The sequence below is a fragment of the Arvicanthis niloticus genome, chromosome 2, assembly GCF_011762505.2.
Source record: "Arvicanthis niloticus isolate mArvNil1 chromosome 2, mArvNil1.pat.X, whole genome shotgun sequence".
NCBI classification, from domain to species: Eukaryota; Metazoa; Chordata; class Mammalia; order Rodentia; family Muridae; genus Arvicanthis; species Arvicanthis niloticus.
In genome coordinates this window covers 91164298-91185785 of record NC_047659.1, presented here as the reverse complement: position 1 = coordinate 91185785, position 21488 = coordinate 91164298, and the positions used below count along the sequence as shown (strand labels likewise).

Genomic DNA, 21488 nt, shown 5'->3' with positions numbered 1-21488 from the left:
TTGGAAGAATTTCAGTTTTTAAAAATAATCTTAAGTGTAGTCCTTACAATACCATAACAGAAGCAACTGAACACTGGGCACTGGTCCTAGAAACTCCCTGCATATTTTTACAAAGTTGCCTATGTGATATGGGATAAACGAGTATTTCCAAGTCCATCTTTAAAAGTAGTGTTCATTGATGCCAGAAACTAAAAAAAAAAAGCATGTTATCTTTATATATATATATATTTGCATTGTACTTTAGAGGCGTAATTTGAAAAGAGGTATCCCATCACCTCTCATGTTTATAATTTTAGATAAATCAACCCCAAATTAAAGGCTCCATAAGGCTAATAGACACTAAATATAAGCTATCATTTATGGTGCCCACTTTAACTTAAGCATAATTTAAGCAATATACATTAAATTTAGACAAGGTATATTATAGTTAACCCTAAGGAACAAAAATGAATAGTCTAGAAGTTACTAATGTTTGATTTATAATACTTGAACTGAAAGGTGTATGCCTACTTCATATGTTATGTATTTCTGGTCAAATCTGCAATCCTCTTGCCTCACTGATTATAGGCCTGCATCCTACACCCATTTATTGCATAATCTTAACTGCAGATTTTGTAAATTGTATCCAATAATCTCAAGAGAAAACAAATTAGTTATTCACAAATTTCCTTGTATAATTCAAATATAAGCCTAGCCATAAGTGTAAAGATAATTTTGGCATGGGATATAACATGAAAACATGATAGATACAGAATTTATATTTTAGAGGCTCATTCACATAATGTTTTGCATTTTTTAGAAGTCAGATTAGTATATCCAAGCAAGAGCCCTCCCAATACTAAGGCACTCCATAGGCTCTACAAAAGCAGTTTCACTGTTAAAGTCCTCACTAATTTTAAAGTTGGACTATTTTGTTTTTATTTGTTGATGTAATGTTTATTCAGACTGACTACAAAAAAAGGATACTATAAAAGTACAATAAGTTGTGTAATACAACCATACAAACTCCATAATCTTAGATTTATGTCCCTGAAAAGAATTAGCCTACAGAAAGTATAAGGCAAATGCATATTTAGATTATCCAATGTTAGAGCTGTATCCTTACTTATAAATCAGACAACAGAGGCACAGGAATAACACAAGGTTAAAATGCTTTACAGGGTTTTTTGAGGGAACTGTTTTTGAGACAGATTCTCAATGTTGAGCAGGCCAGCCTCAAATCCAAAAGATCTGATGAGATTAAAGGAATGCACCACCACGCTCAGCTGTTTTAATTTTAAACTACCATCTTTTTGTTGTAATTGATAAAATCGGTACTAACAAGGAAATAGCAGTTGCTATAGGAGCTAAACCTATCTCAAGAAAGAGAGATTCTAAAATATAATTGGTACAAAGGCTTCTATCATTTGCTCCTGAAGAGAGTTGACAACTGAATTTCTGTGCTCCCTGAAGCAGCTGTCTATGAGCCGTTTTATATCTGACCCTATGCTTGTGGTCAGGAACTCAGAGCCCACTACCTATTTTATAATTTTATTGGAATACAGCCTCATTCTTTCACTCACATCTTTGTGATTGCTTCCATACACCACAGCAATGGAATCATTTAACCTGCAATATGTAAAATGTTTACTGTCTGGCCCCTTTATAGAAATACATAGGAAAAATCTCAAGAAAATTAAGACACAAAACTATAAAGGTTACATTGTAAAAGACAATGGTCAAAGTCTAAAATATAGAAAAAATGTATAGAAAAAAATATAGAACTTATAGTTCCAACATAATACTGAAAGCTACAAAGAAACTTTTAGGTAAGATTAAACAAAGTATTAGGTGGAACTTAGCAGTTTTTCTCCAAGAAGAAAATTTTTCCTCTGAATGCAGACAAACTCCTTCTCCTCTACTTTTAAAGGCATACTGTCATTGTTTATCAGTATCAGTAAGTGCCAATCACATCACAGACAATGTGACAGAAACCACCGAAATCAAATGACTGTAGGACTTTCAAGGTGTCCTTGAAAGTTCAACTTAGTAGGCACTTTACAGCATCTATACTCCAAAGGATCAAGCCACCTTTACAAGAGTAATAAGTAGGACACAAAGTGTTGTCTTAAATACTAGTCATTTAATAATGACCTAAACCCAGGCATCCAAATGAATACATTAGGTATTAGTGATGCTCTAGAAAAGCTATCTCTAATCATTTAAATCCACGAGGTTTCAGTCACAACAAAAAATGGGCTCACCACCTTTTCTACATCAACCTCCTCACTCTGGTAGCCAGAAACAACATCAACAATCTCATCAATAGAATCATCGGTCTTCTCATTCTCATCTTCCTCATCCTCATCTTCCAAATCCAAAACCGTGAAGTCAGCACTGCTTCTCCCACCCTTTGTCTGTTGCTTTGGTTTCATCTGTTCTCTTGGGAGCATTAAATGACCCTGAAAACGTCTGCTCCCTCTTCTTCCTTTTGTAGCTCTCCTAGGAATAATGGAGAAAGCTGCAGAACTAGAAATGCCACTCCAAGAACCATCCTCAGTTTTTAAAACTCCACCGCTCTCAATAGTTCCACTTTTTCCAAGTAATTCAGAGATATCCTGTTCAGAATTTTCTTGACATGGCTTCATTTCTGCAAAGAACTGAGCGTTTGACTCTTTCTTAAAGTTCTGTGAAATTCCAATGTACTTCTGATTTAAGGGGCCCTTCAGGTGTTTTCCCCATCGCTCTCTAAGACTATCCTTCCCCAGAGAGTCTTCAAAATCCTTCTTGGCCTCTGCCTGTGAGTTAGATTGCTGTTCCTTAACTTGGCTCCCCGATAATTCAAATTTACTTTCCTCCCTGGAGAGGACTAGAAAATCATCTGGGTTCTCTGGATTGTCTGATCCCTGCTGCTGTTCAACCTTCACCTCAACACACTTTTGAGGCCGTACTTTTCTGATGTTCTGGAGTGTTACAATATCCATGTTTTCAGAGTCAGCCCTAACTTCTGGAACAGTCTGTTTTTCTTTTGGATTGTTCAGATTCTTGTTCCCAGATTCCTCATCACCATCTTTGTCTTCATCTGTGTGAGACCCAGTGCTATAAGAGTATTCATAAGGTCTGGCATCTTCCCTAAGGGTTTCTTCATCCAAAAGATCACCCTCATCATCCAATGAATTATTCAAGGTATCTTCTGAGGCAATAATTCCTGAGTTTTGCTTCATTATATTAGCCTCAGGGTCTATAGCTTCATCTTTTGATGGTAGAGCTTTCTTAGTTTCCTCCTCTCTTTTGATAGAGTTTGTTTCATCTTTCTGGTCTGTATTCTGAGATTCCTTTTTTATTTGAAGGGAAGCAACATGCTGAAGAACAGAGTTAGAGACAGGCTTTTGTCCTGGGAGCTGCAACAAGGCAAAGCTACCTGACTGCAGAGGAATAAGGCTAGCAGTGCCCACAGGCTGTCCTCCAGTGCTGGATGTTATTTTGCTTTCAGAGCCTGTTTTACTTGCAAGGTTTTGAGTTTCAGGAGGAGAAATCCTCAGAGTCAGTGTACCAGCCTGAGAAACAAAACTAGATCCAGAGGAAAGCAATGAAGGTGCCTGAGAAATGACATTTACTGTTGGAGAAGACCCTACAGCCTGAATTACAGGACTCATGACAGAGAAGGCAGAGGATGAAGCAGAAGATGATGGAGTCTCTGAAGATTTGCAAGGAGCTGGTAGTCGGATTCCCACCACAGATCCTGTAAGAAAAAGAACGAGCTTAAATCACTACTGCTCATACCATCAAGTCTTTCAAGGTATGTCTCCGTTTAGAAATCTGAGAAAGAAAAATTCTGGCATACTAAATACATCACAGTCAAGTGATTTAATAACAAAATTCATCAAAAAGATCTCTAACTTTATACCTGGGTTCCGAAACACCACAGGCTGTAAGCTGGGCTGGGTATTAGAGCCTCGAATCTGATGTAAAGGTAGGAGTTGGACAATCTGCCCATTGGGGTGCCTGAATAGGTTCATTCCACTTGGACTCCTAACAGGTTGCAAGACCATCCGCTGTCCTTGAAGCTGTGGGTTTTGGATTGGTCTAAGCGTAGGAGAACCCTGCTGCACCGGAATCAACAACAGTCGAGGTCCAGTACGTTTCACGTTGTTAGGAGAGATCTGTGGGGTAGTCACTGGAATTTGAGGGGCATTTTCTGGAAAACAAAAAAATGAGAGGCTACTTTAAGAATTTATCTTTAAAAACATATGGGTAAAAATAATATTACATAAGGCCTAATAATGCTGCAAGTAACATCTTACTTAAATTATGAAGTTAGTGAAGTTATTTCTCTTTATAGTATACTATTTATAGCTAAGAATAATCTACAATTTGTTTTATTTTTTGAGACAAGATCTCTTTATATAGCCCTGAATATTCTGGAACTTGCTATGGAAAACAGGTTGGCCTCAAACTGAAAAGAAAATGCCTGCCTCTGTCCTGAGAGCTGGGATTTAAGATGTAGACCAATACATTTGGCTACTTGTCATCATCACTGCATGTCTGCCAGTGGTAATCCACACTTTTAATCCCAGAATATGGGAGGCAGAGATGGGCAAATCTCTTGAGTTAGAGACCAGCCTGGTCTACAAAGCGACTTTTAGGATGGCCAGGCCTGTACAGAGAAACCCTGTCTCAACAAACAATAAATCACATTTATTTTTGTGTATATATTATATGTATATGAATCAGAAGACAACTTGTAGGAGACAGTTCTCTTCTTCTACCATGTGGGTCCTGGGACTAGAACTCGGGTCATCGGGGTTAGAGACAAGTACCTTTACCTACTGAAGTATCTTGCCTGCCAAAGAAAAATGTATTTTAAACCTGAATAATTGCCCAGATATGGTAGAGTTTTAGATTTAGAAGGTTTAAAAGGAAAAGAATAAATTTTTCAAGAAGTACATTTCAAAACATGCTTCTATCTAATAAAAAGCAGAGGCAGAACTCTACAGCTGAGTTCATATTCAAGTTCAAGAGATTATGATCCAACTCTCTTCTTTACAATTAGTTGTGTGATTTTGTTTCACAGCTTGTACTTCAGAAAGATCGTGTTAGGAGTAAATACCATGAAGTGTATGCTAGTGCTCTTTGGTTTTTAAATAACAAATAAATAAAAAGTTTAACTTGGGGCTGCAAAGATGTTTCTGTGGTTAAAAGCACTGGCTTTTCTTTCAGAGGACCCAGGTCAATTCCCAACACTTTACAGCCAGCTATAACTCTAGTTCCAGGGACTACGATGCTCTGCAGGCACTGCATGCAGATGGCACAGACACACATACAAACAAAATACCCATACATATAAAATTAAAACAAATCTTTTAAAAAAATTACAAAGTTTAAGCATTTGTGGAAATAGTCTCAAACAAAAACTCCTAGTTTAATGGTATGAAAACTAAGAGATATATAAGAAGTAGAAAATAAAGCCTGGTTAGAGAGAAACAAAAAAGTTTTTTTTTTTTTTTTAAAAAGTAAAAAATTTATTCAGAAAATGTGAATTAAAAGGCATTTCAAACTAGCTGGTGGTTGAGCCAGTGGCAGGATGATGTGAGTTTGAGGCCAACCTGGTCTACAGAGCAAGTTCCAGGGCAGCCAGGGCTACATAGAAAAAACCCTGTCTTGAAAAACAACAATAACAACAATGACATTTCAAACCACTAATAATAATAAATGAGATTTACTGTATAGAAGATCTATTTGGAAATACAAGATGGGAAAAAAATACTTTAGTGTTAGTTCTGGGGTAAAGAAATAGGTATAATACTCACAGTAAGTACAAACAAAACTCACCTAATTGCACTTATCTGATATTAGCAATAAAATATGTTAAGTTTGCCAATTTATTACCTGTGAAAATAAGACTATGCAATTTGAACAAAAATATGCATCTCAGGGCTGGAGAGATGGCTCAGAAATTGCTGCTTTTGTAGAAGACAGGAGTTCCTGGGAGCCATATTGGGAAGCTCAAAAAAAAACGCCTGTAATTCCAAATCCAGGGAATTTAAAGCCCCCTGTACCCTCCAAGAACACAAACATAAAGGGAGGCAGGCATATACACTTTTTTAAAACATGCACATAGTGGCTGAAGAGACTGCTCATGTTTAGAGCACTGGCTGCTCTTCTAGAGGTAGTTGCATTTAAATATAAAAAAGTAGAAGCTGGAAAGACAGCTCAGAACTTACTGCTTTTGCAGAAGACCTGGGTTCAGAGGATCCCAAGTCCTCTTTTGAATTCTGAGGGCACTGTAAGTATGCGGTCCACAGACATACACAGATACATCAAATATATTCATAAAAGTTTATTTAAAAGCCACCAAAATAAACTGGTAGAGGCAGGCAAATCTCTTGAGTTTGAGGCCAGCCTGGTCTAAAAAGCAAGTCCAGGACAGCCAGAATTCTGTTACATAGAGAAACCCTGTCTCAAAAAATAAACACACAAACAAACAAACAAATATATAAAATTTATCAAAATAACTAAGTATATTACCATAAATTCTTTTAACCTAATTCAACTTAAATCTGAGCTAGTGAGATGGCTCAGTGGTCAAGAACACTGGTTTCTCTTCCAGAGGACTCAGGTTCAGTTCTCATCCCTTATAAGGTAGTTTATAACCAGGTGTCTGTAACTTTAATACTCAGAGATCTGATATCTTCCTCTGGTCCCTGTGGGTACTGCAAGTACATGGTGTACTTGCATACATGCAGGTAACAGTCATATAAAATTAAAACAATTTTTATTTTGTTTGATGTAAGGTTTCTCAGTGTATGTAGCACTGGTGTCCTGAAGTCACTCTGCAGACCGGGGTGGCCTCAAACTCAGAGATGATCAGCCTCTGCCTTCTGAGTGCTGGGATTAAAGACCTGCACCACCACTGGCAGGCTAAAATAAATTTTTAAAAAAGTGAAAAAAATTTTAATTTACTTAAAAGTTGAACATAAAATATAAGTACTAAACATAGAAATATGTCTCCTTATCTCTTATTGGTTTTATCTGTGTGAGTTCATGTGGATTGTCAACTTGATGGGATTTAGAAACATCTGGGATAACAGCCTATGGTCATGTCTGTGAGGTTGTTTCTTAGGGAAGTTTAACCAAGAAGGGAAAATCCATCCTGAATATGGATAACACCATTGCACAGGTTTGGGTCCTAGATAACATAAGAAGCATTAAGTTCTAGACACACAGTGACATAGTGACTCACGCTCCTGTTGCCATGGCTTTCCTGACCACAAAGGAAAGCCTGTACCCTTAAAACCATGAGTCAAGAGGCTAGAGTGAGGGCTCAGTAGTTAAGAGCACTGACTGTTCTTCTAGTGCTGTTGAATTCCCAGCAACCACATGGTGGCTCACAACCATCTGTAATGAGATCAGGTGCCCTCATCTGGTGTATCTGAAGACTGCCACAGTACACTCACTCACATACATACATACATACATACATACATACATACATACAAATAAATAAATCTTTTTTAAAAATGAGTCAAAATAAACCCTCTATTACTTGCTTTTTTGGCCAGGTTATTTTATCAACTAAGTATAATAATAAGAGCTAGGAATGAATATGACACCTTCTTTTAGCAAAGCAGGCAGGGGGGCAGGCCAGCCGACTTCCAGAGACACACAAACAGGCAAAATAAAATACATAAAACATGTAAAATAAAAATTTATAAAAACATCAAAATAAGTATACTATTATAGAAAATGTCACTGCTGTATATTTTCTTATAAATGCAGAAACATTTTCTTCGACAGGGAGGGAAAAGAGGGGATAAGAAAAAAGTAACTCACCCAGCAGGTGTATATGGAATTCCTTCCTTAGAGATATAGAGCTGTAGCTCTCATCATACAGCAGTGTGCACTTCACTCATGTCTCTTTAATGGCTCTTCTTTCTATCGGCTCAGAGCTCTGGTCCTATTTACATCATTTAGTGTCCTTCAGCCAGCATTTCCACTTTGTTTTTGAGTTTTAGTATTCCCTGGATTAAACTATAGTCCTATTAACCTATCAATCAGATAATCTCTTGAAGACAGCTGATTCCTGCACTCAGGAATCTGGCTACAGAACTGTATAGACAGTGGTCATTCTTAATCCTACAACTAGCCATAAGCTCTGTTATTTTTAGGGTTCAGTTTTGTAGAATTTTAAAGTTTTAGGAATGTTAACATGTCATACTATAGCTGGAACTCTAAAACATATTCAGGCATATCTAAACTGTGGCCTGCATGCATCTCAAGATAGCTATGAATGCAGCCCAATGCATGACAATGTCTAAACTAGAAAGTCCTAATTTTATTACAACTGGAAAATTCTATTAAGGAGCTTTATAATAAAGCAGCTGAAAAGAACTAGTTCTTACCTGGCCTCTGGCTCACTGGTGGACTTCCATTAATTCCTGAGAGTATAATAGGTACAGAACTGAGTGATGAAGTAGGTGTGGTCACCACGGAGGAAGATGCAGCTGTGGTCACCATGACTATGGAGGTGGAGGCAGTGGAAGCAACAGGAAGAGTTATGTTTGGAGATGCTACCAATGGTTTAGGAAACGAAACTGAAGCCACAGGGCTAGTAGTTATCCCAGTAGTTTTGGTAAGGTTCACAGTGGCTGTAGACTGGGTAGATGTTACAGGGGTGGTCATATTAGTTTCAGAGATCTCAACAGCCCCAGCAGTGGAGGCACTAGAAGAATAAGTAGCTTCTTTAGCTCCCATATCAGAATTAGCAGTCAGAGATGGCACAGCAGCAACATTCTCTAGAAACACTTGAGGGGAAGTAGTGACAGCAGCAGTTACAGTGCTGCACACCTGAACTTGCTCAGAAGAAACCACAGGTGTGACGACCATTACTGGAGAAGGCCTGATACTGAACTTCTGTGGCCCTGTAAGGGGTTGAGGTGTGCGAACTCCGGGTATCTTCTGCTGTAAGGCACCAACTTTGCTCATTACAAACTGTGTGAACACACCACCAGGAGAGGGCCGAGCTGCTGCAAATAAAAATTTTCAGGTCAAAAATCTTCATTTCTCTTACTGTGCCCTCCTACTAAGTGATTGTGCTTATAACATTAGTTGTGACTACTGGGCCAATTTCTTAAAAGTACAACCCACCTGTGCATACCAATTACTACCCACAAAAATATCAAAGACTGCCCTCTACCCAAAGCAAAGCTTTAAAATTCTATTTTTTGGTTGTTTGCTTATTTTGATTGGTTTCTGTTCTCCCCCTCCCCGCCCTCCTGAGACAGGGTTTCTCTCTATAAACCTGGCTGTCCTGGAACTCAGTAGACCAGACTGCCCGAAAACTCAAGAGATCTACCTGTGCCCAACTCCTGAGTGCTAGGATTAAAGGCATGCGACACCACTGCCCAGCTATAATTCTAATTTTAAAATTAAAAATAATAATAAAAAAATAAAATTGAATGCTCAGACCAAACTTCTTTAAGCTGCACAATCTATCTAAATTCTTAGGACACTTAAAAGAAAATGAGAGCAAGCTGAGCACAGTTGAATCATGCATTTAATCCCAGCACTAAAGAGGCAGGGGCAAGTAAATCTCTGAGTTTGAGGACAGCCTGGTCTACAAAATTGAGTTTTGGGACAGCCAGGGCCACATAAAACCATGTCATAGAACACACACACACACACACACACACACACACACACACACACACACACACACACACACAGCAACAGTTACTAACCTTGTCACCTAAAACAGACAAAAAAGGGAAGTACAAGATTCCCAACACATACCCTTACTTTCCCCATTGAAAATTTAGAGTATGTTTCAAACATTTTCCCCCTGCCTCAGCAGCTCCTCCTTTTACAAAATCGTTATGTACTATATATTTTTAAAAATATAAACATTTTTAAAAGCAGAGTAAGACTGTAAAGCTTCATTCTAAAGAGGCATTTAGATAAGTTCTCTTTAAAGCATTAACTGCCCATCCTCTTCACTCCAGCCTTCAGCCATATATTTCAATTTCCTGTTAGAAGAATAAAAATGAAGACAAACTGACACTTTTACTTAACATTCCTAAAGGTATTTGAAACAACAACAAAAAAAGGAATTCCATAAACTAACCATAGAACTTTCAACTAAAACAATGTTTCAAGAAGGCAATTTAATACAGACCATACATTAAAATGTTAGGCAAAAAAAAGTCTTCATACACAAAACAGAAATATAGAGAACATTATATTATCTAAAAAAAATTGTTTTACAAGAGCTTTTTATTTTTAGCCTATACTAACCCATTCTACTAGCACTTGTTAGCATCTTAGATTTGTAAGTACAAGGAATATGCATATAATTGGTATTAAGAACCTCAACCATCATAGGAAAAATAAATATTTTAAAACAAAATCTTGGGTTTTCTATGTTAATATTGTCTCAAAGTCTTTTGACTGTAAAACTAAAATTCAATTCATCAGATATCGTAAGTTATCAGAAGAATTATTCTTGAAAACATTTAAGTAAGGGCATTAATAACAACACCAAATTCTGTATTTTGATACTTTTATAACCTTCATATTGTATTCACTGGCTAACATTAAATTACAGGCCTTTCCAAACCATATGCATTCCCTTACTTACCAATTGGCCTTTTTGCTGGAACAAATGCCTTCGGATTCTTCCCAGAGCGATTTGTTGTTGGGCCAGAGGATGCCATTTTGGAATTGGATGTTGAAGGCAACAGGGTGCGTGGTTTTCTGGATGCAGCCACCTTGGCATTGGATGCTACCTTGGAGATGACAGTACTGAGGGTTGAGAGGTCCAGGACTGAGGGTCGCAACCTGCCTGTGATATAAGCAGCTAGCCTATTGGCTGGATGCAATGCCCCCATCTGTCCCAATAGCAACTTAGCCTGCGGGTAACTCTTACCATTAACCTGAAACAAGTGGCAAAGAGAAATTCTGTAAAGATAAAATTCTCTTGCTAACTCCTCTCCCTTGACAGGGGTTTCATTTTTACAAGGTGTTTTAAAGTCTATGATTTAGATGTAAAAGGGAAAAGAAGAGAAGTTTTCTATTCAGGATAATCTCAGTAACTGGATGGTATTATCTGATATCTGAACTAACTTGAACTTCATTTATAATGTGGAAATAGAGAATCTTAGAAACTAAACTCATTTCTGCATTATAGATATGTAAAACACATAACTGTATTCAACCATTCATCTAATTGTTTTACTTTAATAAGCAACTGTGGATATTAATGGATTGTCAGCAAAAAGAATAACCATGATCCACAGAATCTCTCTGAGACCAGAGAAGTATAAAAGCTGTCACATGAGGTCTCTTTAAGAATCCTTCATATCTTAAAATAATACAATCTGCTTTTAAAGTTACAAGACATTGACTGCTATAATAACCTAACCTCACGCTAGTTTTTGCTTTTCTTTTTCTAAGACTTTAACAGTTTGTTTATTTTTATTTTATGTGCATGAATGAGTGTTTGCCTGTGCATTGTGTATATGCCTGGTGCCCACAAAGGCCAGAAGGGGACACTGGAATTACAGACCATTGTGAGCCACCATTCTAAATGCTGATAAGTGAACCAGAGTTCTCTGGAAGAGCAGCCAGTGCATATAATTGCAAAGTCGTATCTGTTGCCTCAGTTTTTGGTTTTCAAAAGGGGCAACTCTAAAGATATTATAAACAGAACACACTCAAAATAAAATTTTAGCCCAAACTCAGAATATTTCTAGATGCAGTTACTAAATGGTCAGAATAAAGTGAAAAAATGAGGTACATGTCTTTTGATGCCTGAGTTGGTAATTGCTCATTTTAGGCAGCAACTTACTAATGTATGTGTTTTAGGAAAACACAGAAGCCTCCATAGTTTCTCACTCATTTTCTAGTCATACACGACTGGATGACATGTGGAGAACATAATCTTTTCTGTCTCATCATTTACAAGTAGTAGATAGAAAATGGAGCCATCTACTCTTCAAATTTATAGGGAAACAGTAAAAAAACTATCTATAGCAACTCACTCTAAAAAACAAAGTTACTCTTTGCTACTTAATTTTGATTATTCCCAGAAAGATCAGCAACCTCAATCTCTCAAATTTAATACCCATAAGATTAAAAAAAAGGAATTTTTTTCATCCAAAAGTAAACAATACTAGATTTTTTTTTTAAGCTGTAACCACTCTGTTATTGAAGATTATTTATTATCGTCCCTAAAGTCTATACAGGTTGAGCATTCCTTATCCTAAATTCCTGGGATAAAAAAGAAGCATTTTAAATTCTCGGGTATACATAATAAACTGTCTTGGAGACAAGATCAAAGTCAAAGCACAAAAGTTATTTAGGTTATATACAATTACATATACATAAGGACCATATGTAACTTTACATAATAGTGTTTAGTGTGCTAGCATTCTGACTATAACCAACCATAAGAAAGCAGTTGTGGAATATTCTATTTGCTGATGATCATAATTTCAAATTTAGGTAGGGAGAATAAGAATGTTCAACATGTATTATAAATTCACTGCCCATTCGAGTTATACAGTTGACTTTGTTTCTCTTCAAGACAGGGTTCCTCTGTGTAGCCAAAGCTATCCCGAAACTTATTCTGTAGATCAGCCTAGCCATGACCTCAGAAATCTACCTGCCTCTGCCTCCTGAGTGCTGGGATTAAAGGCACTAACGTGAGTGCTAACATGCCTGCATATACTAACATTTAATTCAGAATTTCTTTCTCTAGAGAATCGTCTACAAGCCAATTTACTGCTTAACTTACTAACAGCCAAGTTATTTTTACCTCACAAAATTTCAAAATAAAAAGGGAAAAAAAGAGTAACTACAGTTCACTTAAACAACAACAAAACCTATATGTGTGTGAATAACATCTTACTAAATTAAATTTTTTCCTGAGGTATCAGAGTACCTAGGTTCAACCCATTATTGTAAAACAAGCAAATGCAAATAATCAACTCCTCTCCCTATTACTACTCACATGTAGTACTTATCTTTGGTTGGTTGGTTTTCTTTTTCTTTTCACACTATAGCCCTGGATGTCCTGAACTCAAGAAACCCCCTGCCCCTGCCCCCCTCCCAAATGCTGGGATTAAAGGTATGTGCCACCACCACTTGACTTATAAAGCTGAAGTATCTCTACTATAACTAGTAATCAATATATTTGTTTTGAAAATTTTATGCCAGTAAGATATTCTAAGACCCAAATTAAATGCCTATTTTTGCTTAGTTAGGATCACTAGAGCCCATGCAGTAAAGCTTATAAAAAGGTGACATATCTCTGTTTATATAACAGTAGTTTGCCTTATGTATTCATCTAATCTACACTTATCATAATAAGAAATAATGGTTTTATTACCCAGTTCTCAGAAAAAACTTGAAGAAATATGACCTAAGGTCAACAAAGGGCTTGGGTGTAAAAAAAAAAAAAATGTTGTTAGCTAAGTATAAAAAGGTACTATGCCCAGATTAAATATAATTCTCACCTGGATAAGCCCAGATGTAGTTGAACTGGGTTTACGTTTATAGGCCACAAGCTTTCCCGAAGGAGAAAGCCCAGCATAAAAAGGCAGACCTTTGCCTCCATGTAATCTCTCCCTCACTGAATTCAGGGCCTCTGTCTGCACAGGAGAGATATCATCCATTTTCCCAGGGGACAATGGACCATCAGGAGTCTCTGATCCAGATTTCTCAGCCATATCATCTTGGTCTTGACTTGATGGCATAGAGATTTTCACACGAGAAGAATAAACAGGAGGGGCCTTCTCACCCCGACACTTCCGCTGAGAAGCCAACTCAATGATGAAGCTGCCCACCTTAAGTGACTGTGGCATGTTGCTATTGATGTGCTGAGATAAAATGCTCAAGATCTTGTTTCGATCTTCTTCCCAATTGCAGTCTGAGATGATCTCTATCAACTTGGTGGGACCACCAGGTGACCTCTGATGTACATAAGAGGTTGAAGAGGACTCTCCTTCATTGCAGGAGGATTTCCAGCTCTTTTCTGTTTAAAATAAATAGAAAGACCCTCTACATCACAGATCACAGACATTCTGTACTGAACTTTGATGGGGACAGAGGGAAATCCTTTTTTGTGTGTTTTGGTTTTTTGTTTGTTTGGTTTTTTTGTTTTTCAAGCAGGATTTCTGTGAAATAAAGCCCTGGCTGTCCTGGAACTATGTAAATCAGGCTGGCCTCAAACTCAGAGACCTACCTGCCTCTCTCTGCCTCCTGAGTACTGGGATTAAAGGCATGGTACTGAACTTGGAAAGAAATTCAAGTTTCTCATTGTCTCATTTCAGTGTTAAATTAGTGTGTAAACTCAACATTCTGGAGTTTTCCAGGAAAAAAAAAAAATCTCATAGAACTAGACACTTGTCTTCACTATCCCATAGACTAAATTATCTCACAAAAAGGAAATCTCCTTAGAACTTCTCTAAAAGGCCACACAAAAAAAGTACTGCCTTGCAAAGTATAATCTATAACTATGATAAAATCTACTTGATAGAAGTTATTGTTCTGGGCTGGAGAGACGGCTCAGCAGTTAAGAGCACTGGCTGCTTTTCCTGACATCCTGAGTTCAATTCCCAGCAACCACATGGTGGCTCACAATCATCTATAATGGGATCTGATGCTTTCTTCTGGTATGCAGGTGTACATGCAGATAGGGCACTCATATACATGAAAGAAAGAAAGAAAGAAAAGGGAAGAAAAGGAAAAGAAGAAATAAACAAAAGAAGAAAGGAGTTATTGTTCTGATGTCCAAACACAGATACTTGATAAGCCTGCTTTGAAACATGTAAAGACAAGAATCAACATTAAATAGTAAAAACGGCATGTTTTTGTTTATAAAAAACAAACAAACAAACAAAAAGTAATGGTAAGCTAGCACTTGTGACTAAGCCTGCTGATCTGAGTTCAATACTGAACCTATACGATGGAAAGTGAGAACACACTCCTGCAAGCTGTCCTCTGATGTGTGTGCCATGGCAAGTATGTACTTGCCCACTGCCCTCACACACATAAAATAAATGTAATTTAAAAAGAAAAAACTATTTTTAAGGCAACATTCTATCACTAGTTTCTACTACGCCTCTGGATATGGTTGCTCTGCTGTATACAGATGATTCAGGTTCCCAATGTATCCCTAATCGTAGTGACACAATGACAAGATACATATTTCATAAGGCACCAATTTTCTATAGTAGAGTTTCTCAACCAATGTGCTGGAGTTGTGTCAATGATACAGGCTCCAACTCAATCATCCCCAGAATGCACATGGTCTCAAGCAGCCTCCTCCTCTTTCTTAAATGTAAAACAAAAACATTTTATGCATACTATGTCATTATAAGAAGAGCATTGCTGCTTAGGTACTGAATACCCAAAAACAAACAGCTAACTTTCTATGTGTTGAGGTTATAATCTCTTCATAGAACTTCTGACAATAGAGACTTCTAGATCATAAGTGATAGTTATTCTATTATTCTCCCTTTACACGTGCCCAATGGTGGTGGTTATGGAAGACCTAAGGTAAAATAAATTTTAATAGCTAATGATGTTCTTATTCTTGAGGCTTGAAAAAATTTTTTCATTGAGATGATTCTTATGTTCTGAAATAGAATACCTAATCAACACAGGCAGACCTTCTATGGATATTAAAGCAAATAATGAGGAAATACTTCTGCTTGTTCTTTGTATTTTTTGCAAAGGTTAGAAAATGCAGTGTTATATTATAGATTAGTGGTTTAAGATTTTTTTGCCAATAAATAATTCAGAATTACATAATAACTACTAACAACTGTTAATATCTAGTTTTTATTCTGACCTTGCGATTTATCAGAATCATCCTCCAAGTCACAAATCAGCTGCTTTAAGGTCTGCTCAGAATCAAGTTCCTACAGAAGGAAGCAATACAGAAATAGTTTAATTCAAAACATATTTATTATCTACAGAGAGGACATACTTAGTAAAATAATCCACAACTTCGCATATGCCCAGTTGTATTATTATCTTATACAATCCTGCCCACCCCCAAAAGTAGATAAAGTAGTCTTCTTACCTTCAATGTTCTTAATAATGACTGAGTTACTAAGAAAATCATTTACATTATAAATTATCAGGATTTTAGTAACAAACATTGAGAGATAAGATTATTTAAATAAATATGAGGAGAAATGGGTTTATTTACACATTATATGAAACACAAAGAAGATCATGATGTTAGTAATAAAAATTCTAATACCAGCCACAGGGAACTGGAAATTAAAAGTTTATTATGAAACAAGCAATTCACCTTTGTAACACGGTTCTCAGGACTAGAGTAACAGGAACTTTGCTGCTGAAATGATGAGGATGGAGACAGGGGTGGAGATGGTTGTCTCTGTTCCTCTTTCTTGCGTTCATACACTCGAACTCGGGCACAAGTCATCATACTTTCAAAGTACAAATAGACTGGGTCTTTGTCCTCTTCTCGAATCTGTAAGTTTCAAATAACAAAACAGAGCATTATAATGATAAAAGGAAAAAACTTATCCTGGAATCCAAAGGAAGAATTTAACTTTTGTTTCCATCTCAAAAGTTGAGTTTTTGTTTTTGTTTTGGGTTTTTTTTTTTTTTTTTTTTTTTTGGATATAGGATCTCTGGTGAACTCCCAATAGTAGGCCAGGCTAGAACTCTTGAACTCAGAGATCCACCTCTGCCTCTGCCTCCCAACTGTGTCTGAGTCAAGCTCCAGGGGATCCCACAACCACATCTGAGCTCTGAGGGCATCTATATACATATAGCAAACACACATACACAAAAATAAGCAACAGATTATGAAGAAAGTTCACTTTCTATTATGAACTTGAAGAAAAACTTGGCTATCTTCAATTATTACTACTCATCTCCACATTGCTAAAGTGAGAGCAAATAAACTAACTGAGGCAGAGAAGGGCCTTCCAAACACACTATCTAAATTCTCACCAGAATATTAAAGCTCTACTTGAAATCTATCACTTTTTACAAATATCTTATGGAACTTAGAATAAAAACAACAGGCTTACCACAGGATTGGGCTTGGGAGTATATGTTCGTGCTGGTTTAATTCCAGGGGTTAGTTTGCCCTTCGTGGTAGTAGAAGATACATCCGGCTGAGGCAACACCAATGGTTTTATAGGTTCAATGACAGACGGGGTTGGGATATAAACTGGCTCTGGATCTACTTCACCTTCTACTTTCACCCACAGTGGGTAATGTCGAACAGGCTGCTCAGGTTCTGCTTCACATACAGCTTAACAGAAGATAAGGTGAAGATTTTAAGGTGCTTTTGGCAATAATAAATTCAGCACTGAGCAATGCCAAAACAAGATATGCTCCCTCACAAAGAAGAGTAACTTGTAACAATCAAACAGATGCTCCCTAAAAGACCTTTAGTTGTCTTCGTATGCATTAATTTATTCATCTACTAATCAAATTTGTCAAGTACCTACTCTCCAACCAAGAGAATAAAATAAATAAAGTATGTATATGTATACATACACACACACACACCTTCATGCTTCATCTCTTTATTATTTTTAAATTGGGGTGGGGCACACCTGTATAAAACAGAACATGTGTATAAGTCAGAGGACAACTTCTGGGAGTAGGTTCTCTTTCTCTCTAACATGTGGATTCTAGGGACCAAACTCTGTTCATCAGGCTTGGCAGCAAGTACCTTTACTGGCTAAACAATACCACATTAGATGTTATTTTCAACGAGACTTTTTATTTCAACTTTCAACTGTCTGTTGCTTATACATTACTTATGCTAATAATGAATTTTGTGGTCTCACTAAATTAATTCATACTTCTAGCAGCTTGCTGTAGCTGACCTAGGATTTTTCTCTCTATAGGAGGAGCCATCCTGAGACTGCTCCACCTGGGTATCCACCCCTTGTGTATTCACCAAAGGTAGACACTGATGTGGATGCCAGGAAGTACATGCTGATGGGAGCCTGATATGGCTGTCTCCTTAGAGGTCTGCCAGAGCCTGACATATACAGAGGTGGATGCTCATAGCTAACCATTGAGCTGACCATGGGGTTCCCAATAGAGGAGTGAGAGAAAAGACTGAGGGAACTGAAGGGGTCTATGGTCCCAGGAGGAGGGCAACAGTACCAACCAACCAGAGCTCCCAGGTTCTAAACCACCAGCCTGGGAACGCATAGGGAGGGGCCCATGGTTCCAGTTGTGTATGTAGGGGAGGATGACAGTGTCAGACATAGCGGGGAGAGGAAGTCCTTGGTCCAGTGAAGGCTGGATGCCCCATTATGAGGGAAATCGTGGGTGGGGAGGTGAGAGTGGGAGGGTGAGTGGGGGCATATCCTCGTGGAGGCGGGAGAAGGGGGGATGGGATAGGGGGTTCCTGGGTTGGGGGAAGAAGGATTACATCTGAAATGTAAATAAAATATCCAATTAAAAAAAAGAAAAAGTTCATTTTACTTCTTCCTTTCCTAGCTGGATACTTTACATAACTTAACATACTAGCAAGGATCTTCAGGCTGTAGTTTTTGTAGAAAAGGTAGTAGCTGTTACCCAGGTTGGTCTAACTCCTGAACTTGAATAATGCTCCCACCTCAAGCTCCTGAGTGCTGAGACTACAGGTCATGACAATACACTTGCCTGTTTAGTGCATTGTTATGCAGACATGAATGATATTTTTAAGACAGGGTTTCTCTGTGTTGCCCTGGCTGTCTTGGAACTTCCTGTATAAACCAAGCTAGCCTCAGAGTTTGCCTGCCTCTGCCTCCTGAGTTCTAGGATTAAAGGTGAGAACCACAAATTCCCAGTTGCAGAAGTGACAGTAAACACATCCTTATTCTTTTTTGGGGGAAAATGAGTACTAGCTTGGTCTTTCATGATTAATACATTGTAAAGTGTTTCATAGATCTCATTATCAACAGATAAAGGGGCCTTTCTGTTTCTAGTGCTCCCAAAATAAATTCTGCCAATTCTTTTTTCTTTTTTCTATTTTTGAAACATAGCTCTGGCTGTGGTGGAACTCACTATGTAGACCAGACTGATCTCAAATTCACAGAGGTCCGCATGCTTATGCCTCTCAAGCTCTGGGAATAAAGGTGTATGCCTCTATGACAAGCTGGGTTTTGTCAATTCTTTAAAAATACTCATTAAGAGGATTATATGGCTTCTTAAAAAGTCTATTCTGGTCATGGAAAACTATGATCTCTCTCTCTCTCTCTCTCTCTCTCTCTCTCTCTCTCTCTCTCTCTCTCTTCCCCTCTCCCTCTCCTTCTCCCTTCCCCCTCCCCCTCTCCCCCTCCCTAAGACAGTTTCACTATGTAGCCTGGAGCTATGTAAATCTGGTTAGCCTCAAACTCTTAGAGATATACCTTCTGCCTCCTAAATAGCAGGACTAAAGATGTGAACTGCCATGCCTGACTATTGATTGATTTTCAAATGTTAATCCAAATTCAGACTCCTGAGATACAATCTTGTACTCTACTTAGTCATGATGCATAAGCCTTTCAGTACATAGTTAGATTTATTCTGCTAAATTGTGTTTAGAATCTATACTCATAAGAGATATGGTATACCTTTTCTTGTAAAGTCAATGTGTCTGTTAAACATGAGTGTGGCCTCCTAGAATTAGACAATTTTACAGACAGCTTTACATGTGTTATTTATTCCCTCTGTATGTTACAGGATTTAACAGTAAAGTAGTATGAACCCAATGATTATTACAGATGCTTTTACTATCAGCATAATTCTTTAACAAGATGAAATTACACTTTTCTGAGACAGGGCTATGTCTCACTCTGTAGCCCATACTGGCCTTGAACTCTAGATATTCAACCTTAGCCTACAGAGTGCCAGGATTACTGGTATACACAACTGGTATTCCCACTGGTTCTTCTACTTCTATGAGTTCCATGTCTCCCAATGAGTTAAACTGTTGTCATCTGAATTGTCCAATTATCAGCATGGAATTGTTTATAACATTAATCTGTTGCTATCCTGTGGATGCCTATATTTACTCACCTCTGTTCCTAGTGTTTTTTTTCCCTAATAAGAATGAATATAAGGATCAATTATTTTAATCTTCACTAGAGATTGTTACTTAAGTATGTGTTCTGTCTCCAAGAAAATTCTAAGAGGGCTTGAGAAACAAGAATGCCAGGTTTTAACCTATTATGCTTGATATTGCCCACAGCAAATAGCCACATGGCCTGTACACAGCCAGCTATACCTTTTGACAAACCAAAGGATAAACAGGTGATAGTTAAAGCCAAAAGATATTAAGGAGGTAGCAATAACAATTCAAGAAACCATATCACACTAGAAAAGACATGGAGTCTTGTCAGAAAAGCTATATAATCTTGGATAGTAAACTGAGATTAAGCATTTATTTGCAAAATGAATAATGAAGTGTCCTCAGCATAAGATTACAAAATGTATATGGTATCCCACAAGGTGTCCAATGATGTTAGTTTTCCTCCACACCAATGAACTAATGCATTTAGTAACTATATAAATCCTTTAAGTCTATCATAATTTCAAAAAGAAATGAAGGATAAAGGTCTAAATTTCATACAGTGAGAATAAAAGTTTTAATTTATATTCTAGCTATAACATATAAATATGTAAAATTAAAATCCTACAAAGAAATAAGCAAAAGAAAAACAAGTTTTCTACTGGAGATCTACTGTCATAGTCCCTACTGGTAATTAATTTTTGTTTTGGTTTGGTTTTTTGTGGGAGGACACAGTTTCTCTGTATAGCTCTGGCTGTCCTGGAACTCACTCTGTAGAGCAGGCTGACCTTGAACTGAAATCCAATAATTAATTTTAACTATTTATAATTTTAGTGATTGTAATGATGAGGCGGAAGCTAAGGAGAGACTAGGATGGACTAAGAGGTGGGCATCTTAACTTTCCTCACTTCTTCTCTATATGCTCTAACACAATTTCACACAGCCATTGGGTTCATGTTACTAATTACTGTTTTATAATCATGTTTAAGTTTTCACTGGTTTGTATATAAGTCACTATATTCTAAGAACCACAAATCCTATCAACTCATCAAAATCGTGCTTGTGATTAATCTTTACAGAATGTATACAAATAACCCTTTAAAGAACTGTAATTGTATATCACTACATTTATTCCAACTGTTCAGATGGATTCTCTTTACTTTTACTAACTGCTCAAATTTTTACCACAGTGTTTACTGATTTACTGAATTTCCTTGTACCATGATCTTTGTCTTCTTAGTCTTCTTGGTTTTCACTGACTGTGGCTTACATCATCTACTCATGAACATCACCCAAGTTCTGAAACATGGTTGGTCTTTTTAAAATAAATCTAATACATTTTACAACATATTCTTATCAGTAACTTGTAATTTCTACTTTAAAGGTACTATTTTCTAGTCTAGCAATGTAGCTAATATCCAGAGATGTTTTTCTATCTTGTTGGGTAACGTCTACTTTTTATTAGATG

The 21488-nt window shown here is 37.2% G+C and overlaps 1 protein-coding gene across 16 annotated transcripts in view; it reads right to left on the bottom strand.

Moving 5' to 3' along the window:
* The window catches only part of Mga (MAX dimerization protein MGA), an 88331-nt gene that overhangs the window by 16817 nt on the left and 50026 nt on the right, over positions 1–21488 (bottom strand). For 5 of the 16 annotated variants that reach the window (XM_076929516.1, XM_076929515.1, XM_076929518.1 and 2 more), the window contains exons 10-17: positions 17052–17278; positions 16301–16483; positions 15833–15902; positions 13494–14011; positions 10616–10910; positions 8382–9005; positions 3887–4177; positions 2244–3721 (exon numbers count right to left, since the gene is read on the bottom strand). In XM_076929516.1, the coding sequence (XP_076785631.1) occupies positions 2244–3721; positions 3887–4177; positions 8382–9005; positions 10616–10910; positions 13494–14011; positions 15833–15902; positions 16301–16483; positions 17052–17278 (3686 nt within the window). Of the gene's footprint in view, positions 1–2243; positions 3722–3886; positions 4178–8381; positions 9006–10615; positions 10911–13493; positions 14012–15832; positions 15903–16300; positions 16484–17051; positions 17279–21488 lie in introns of those variants that run through there. The other 11 variants (XM_076929519.1, XM_076929520.1, XM_076929521.1 and 8 more) reach the window with 11 other exon arrangements.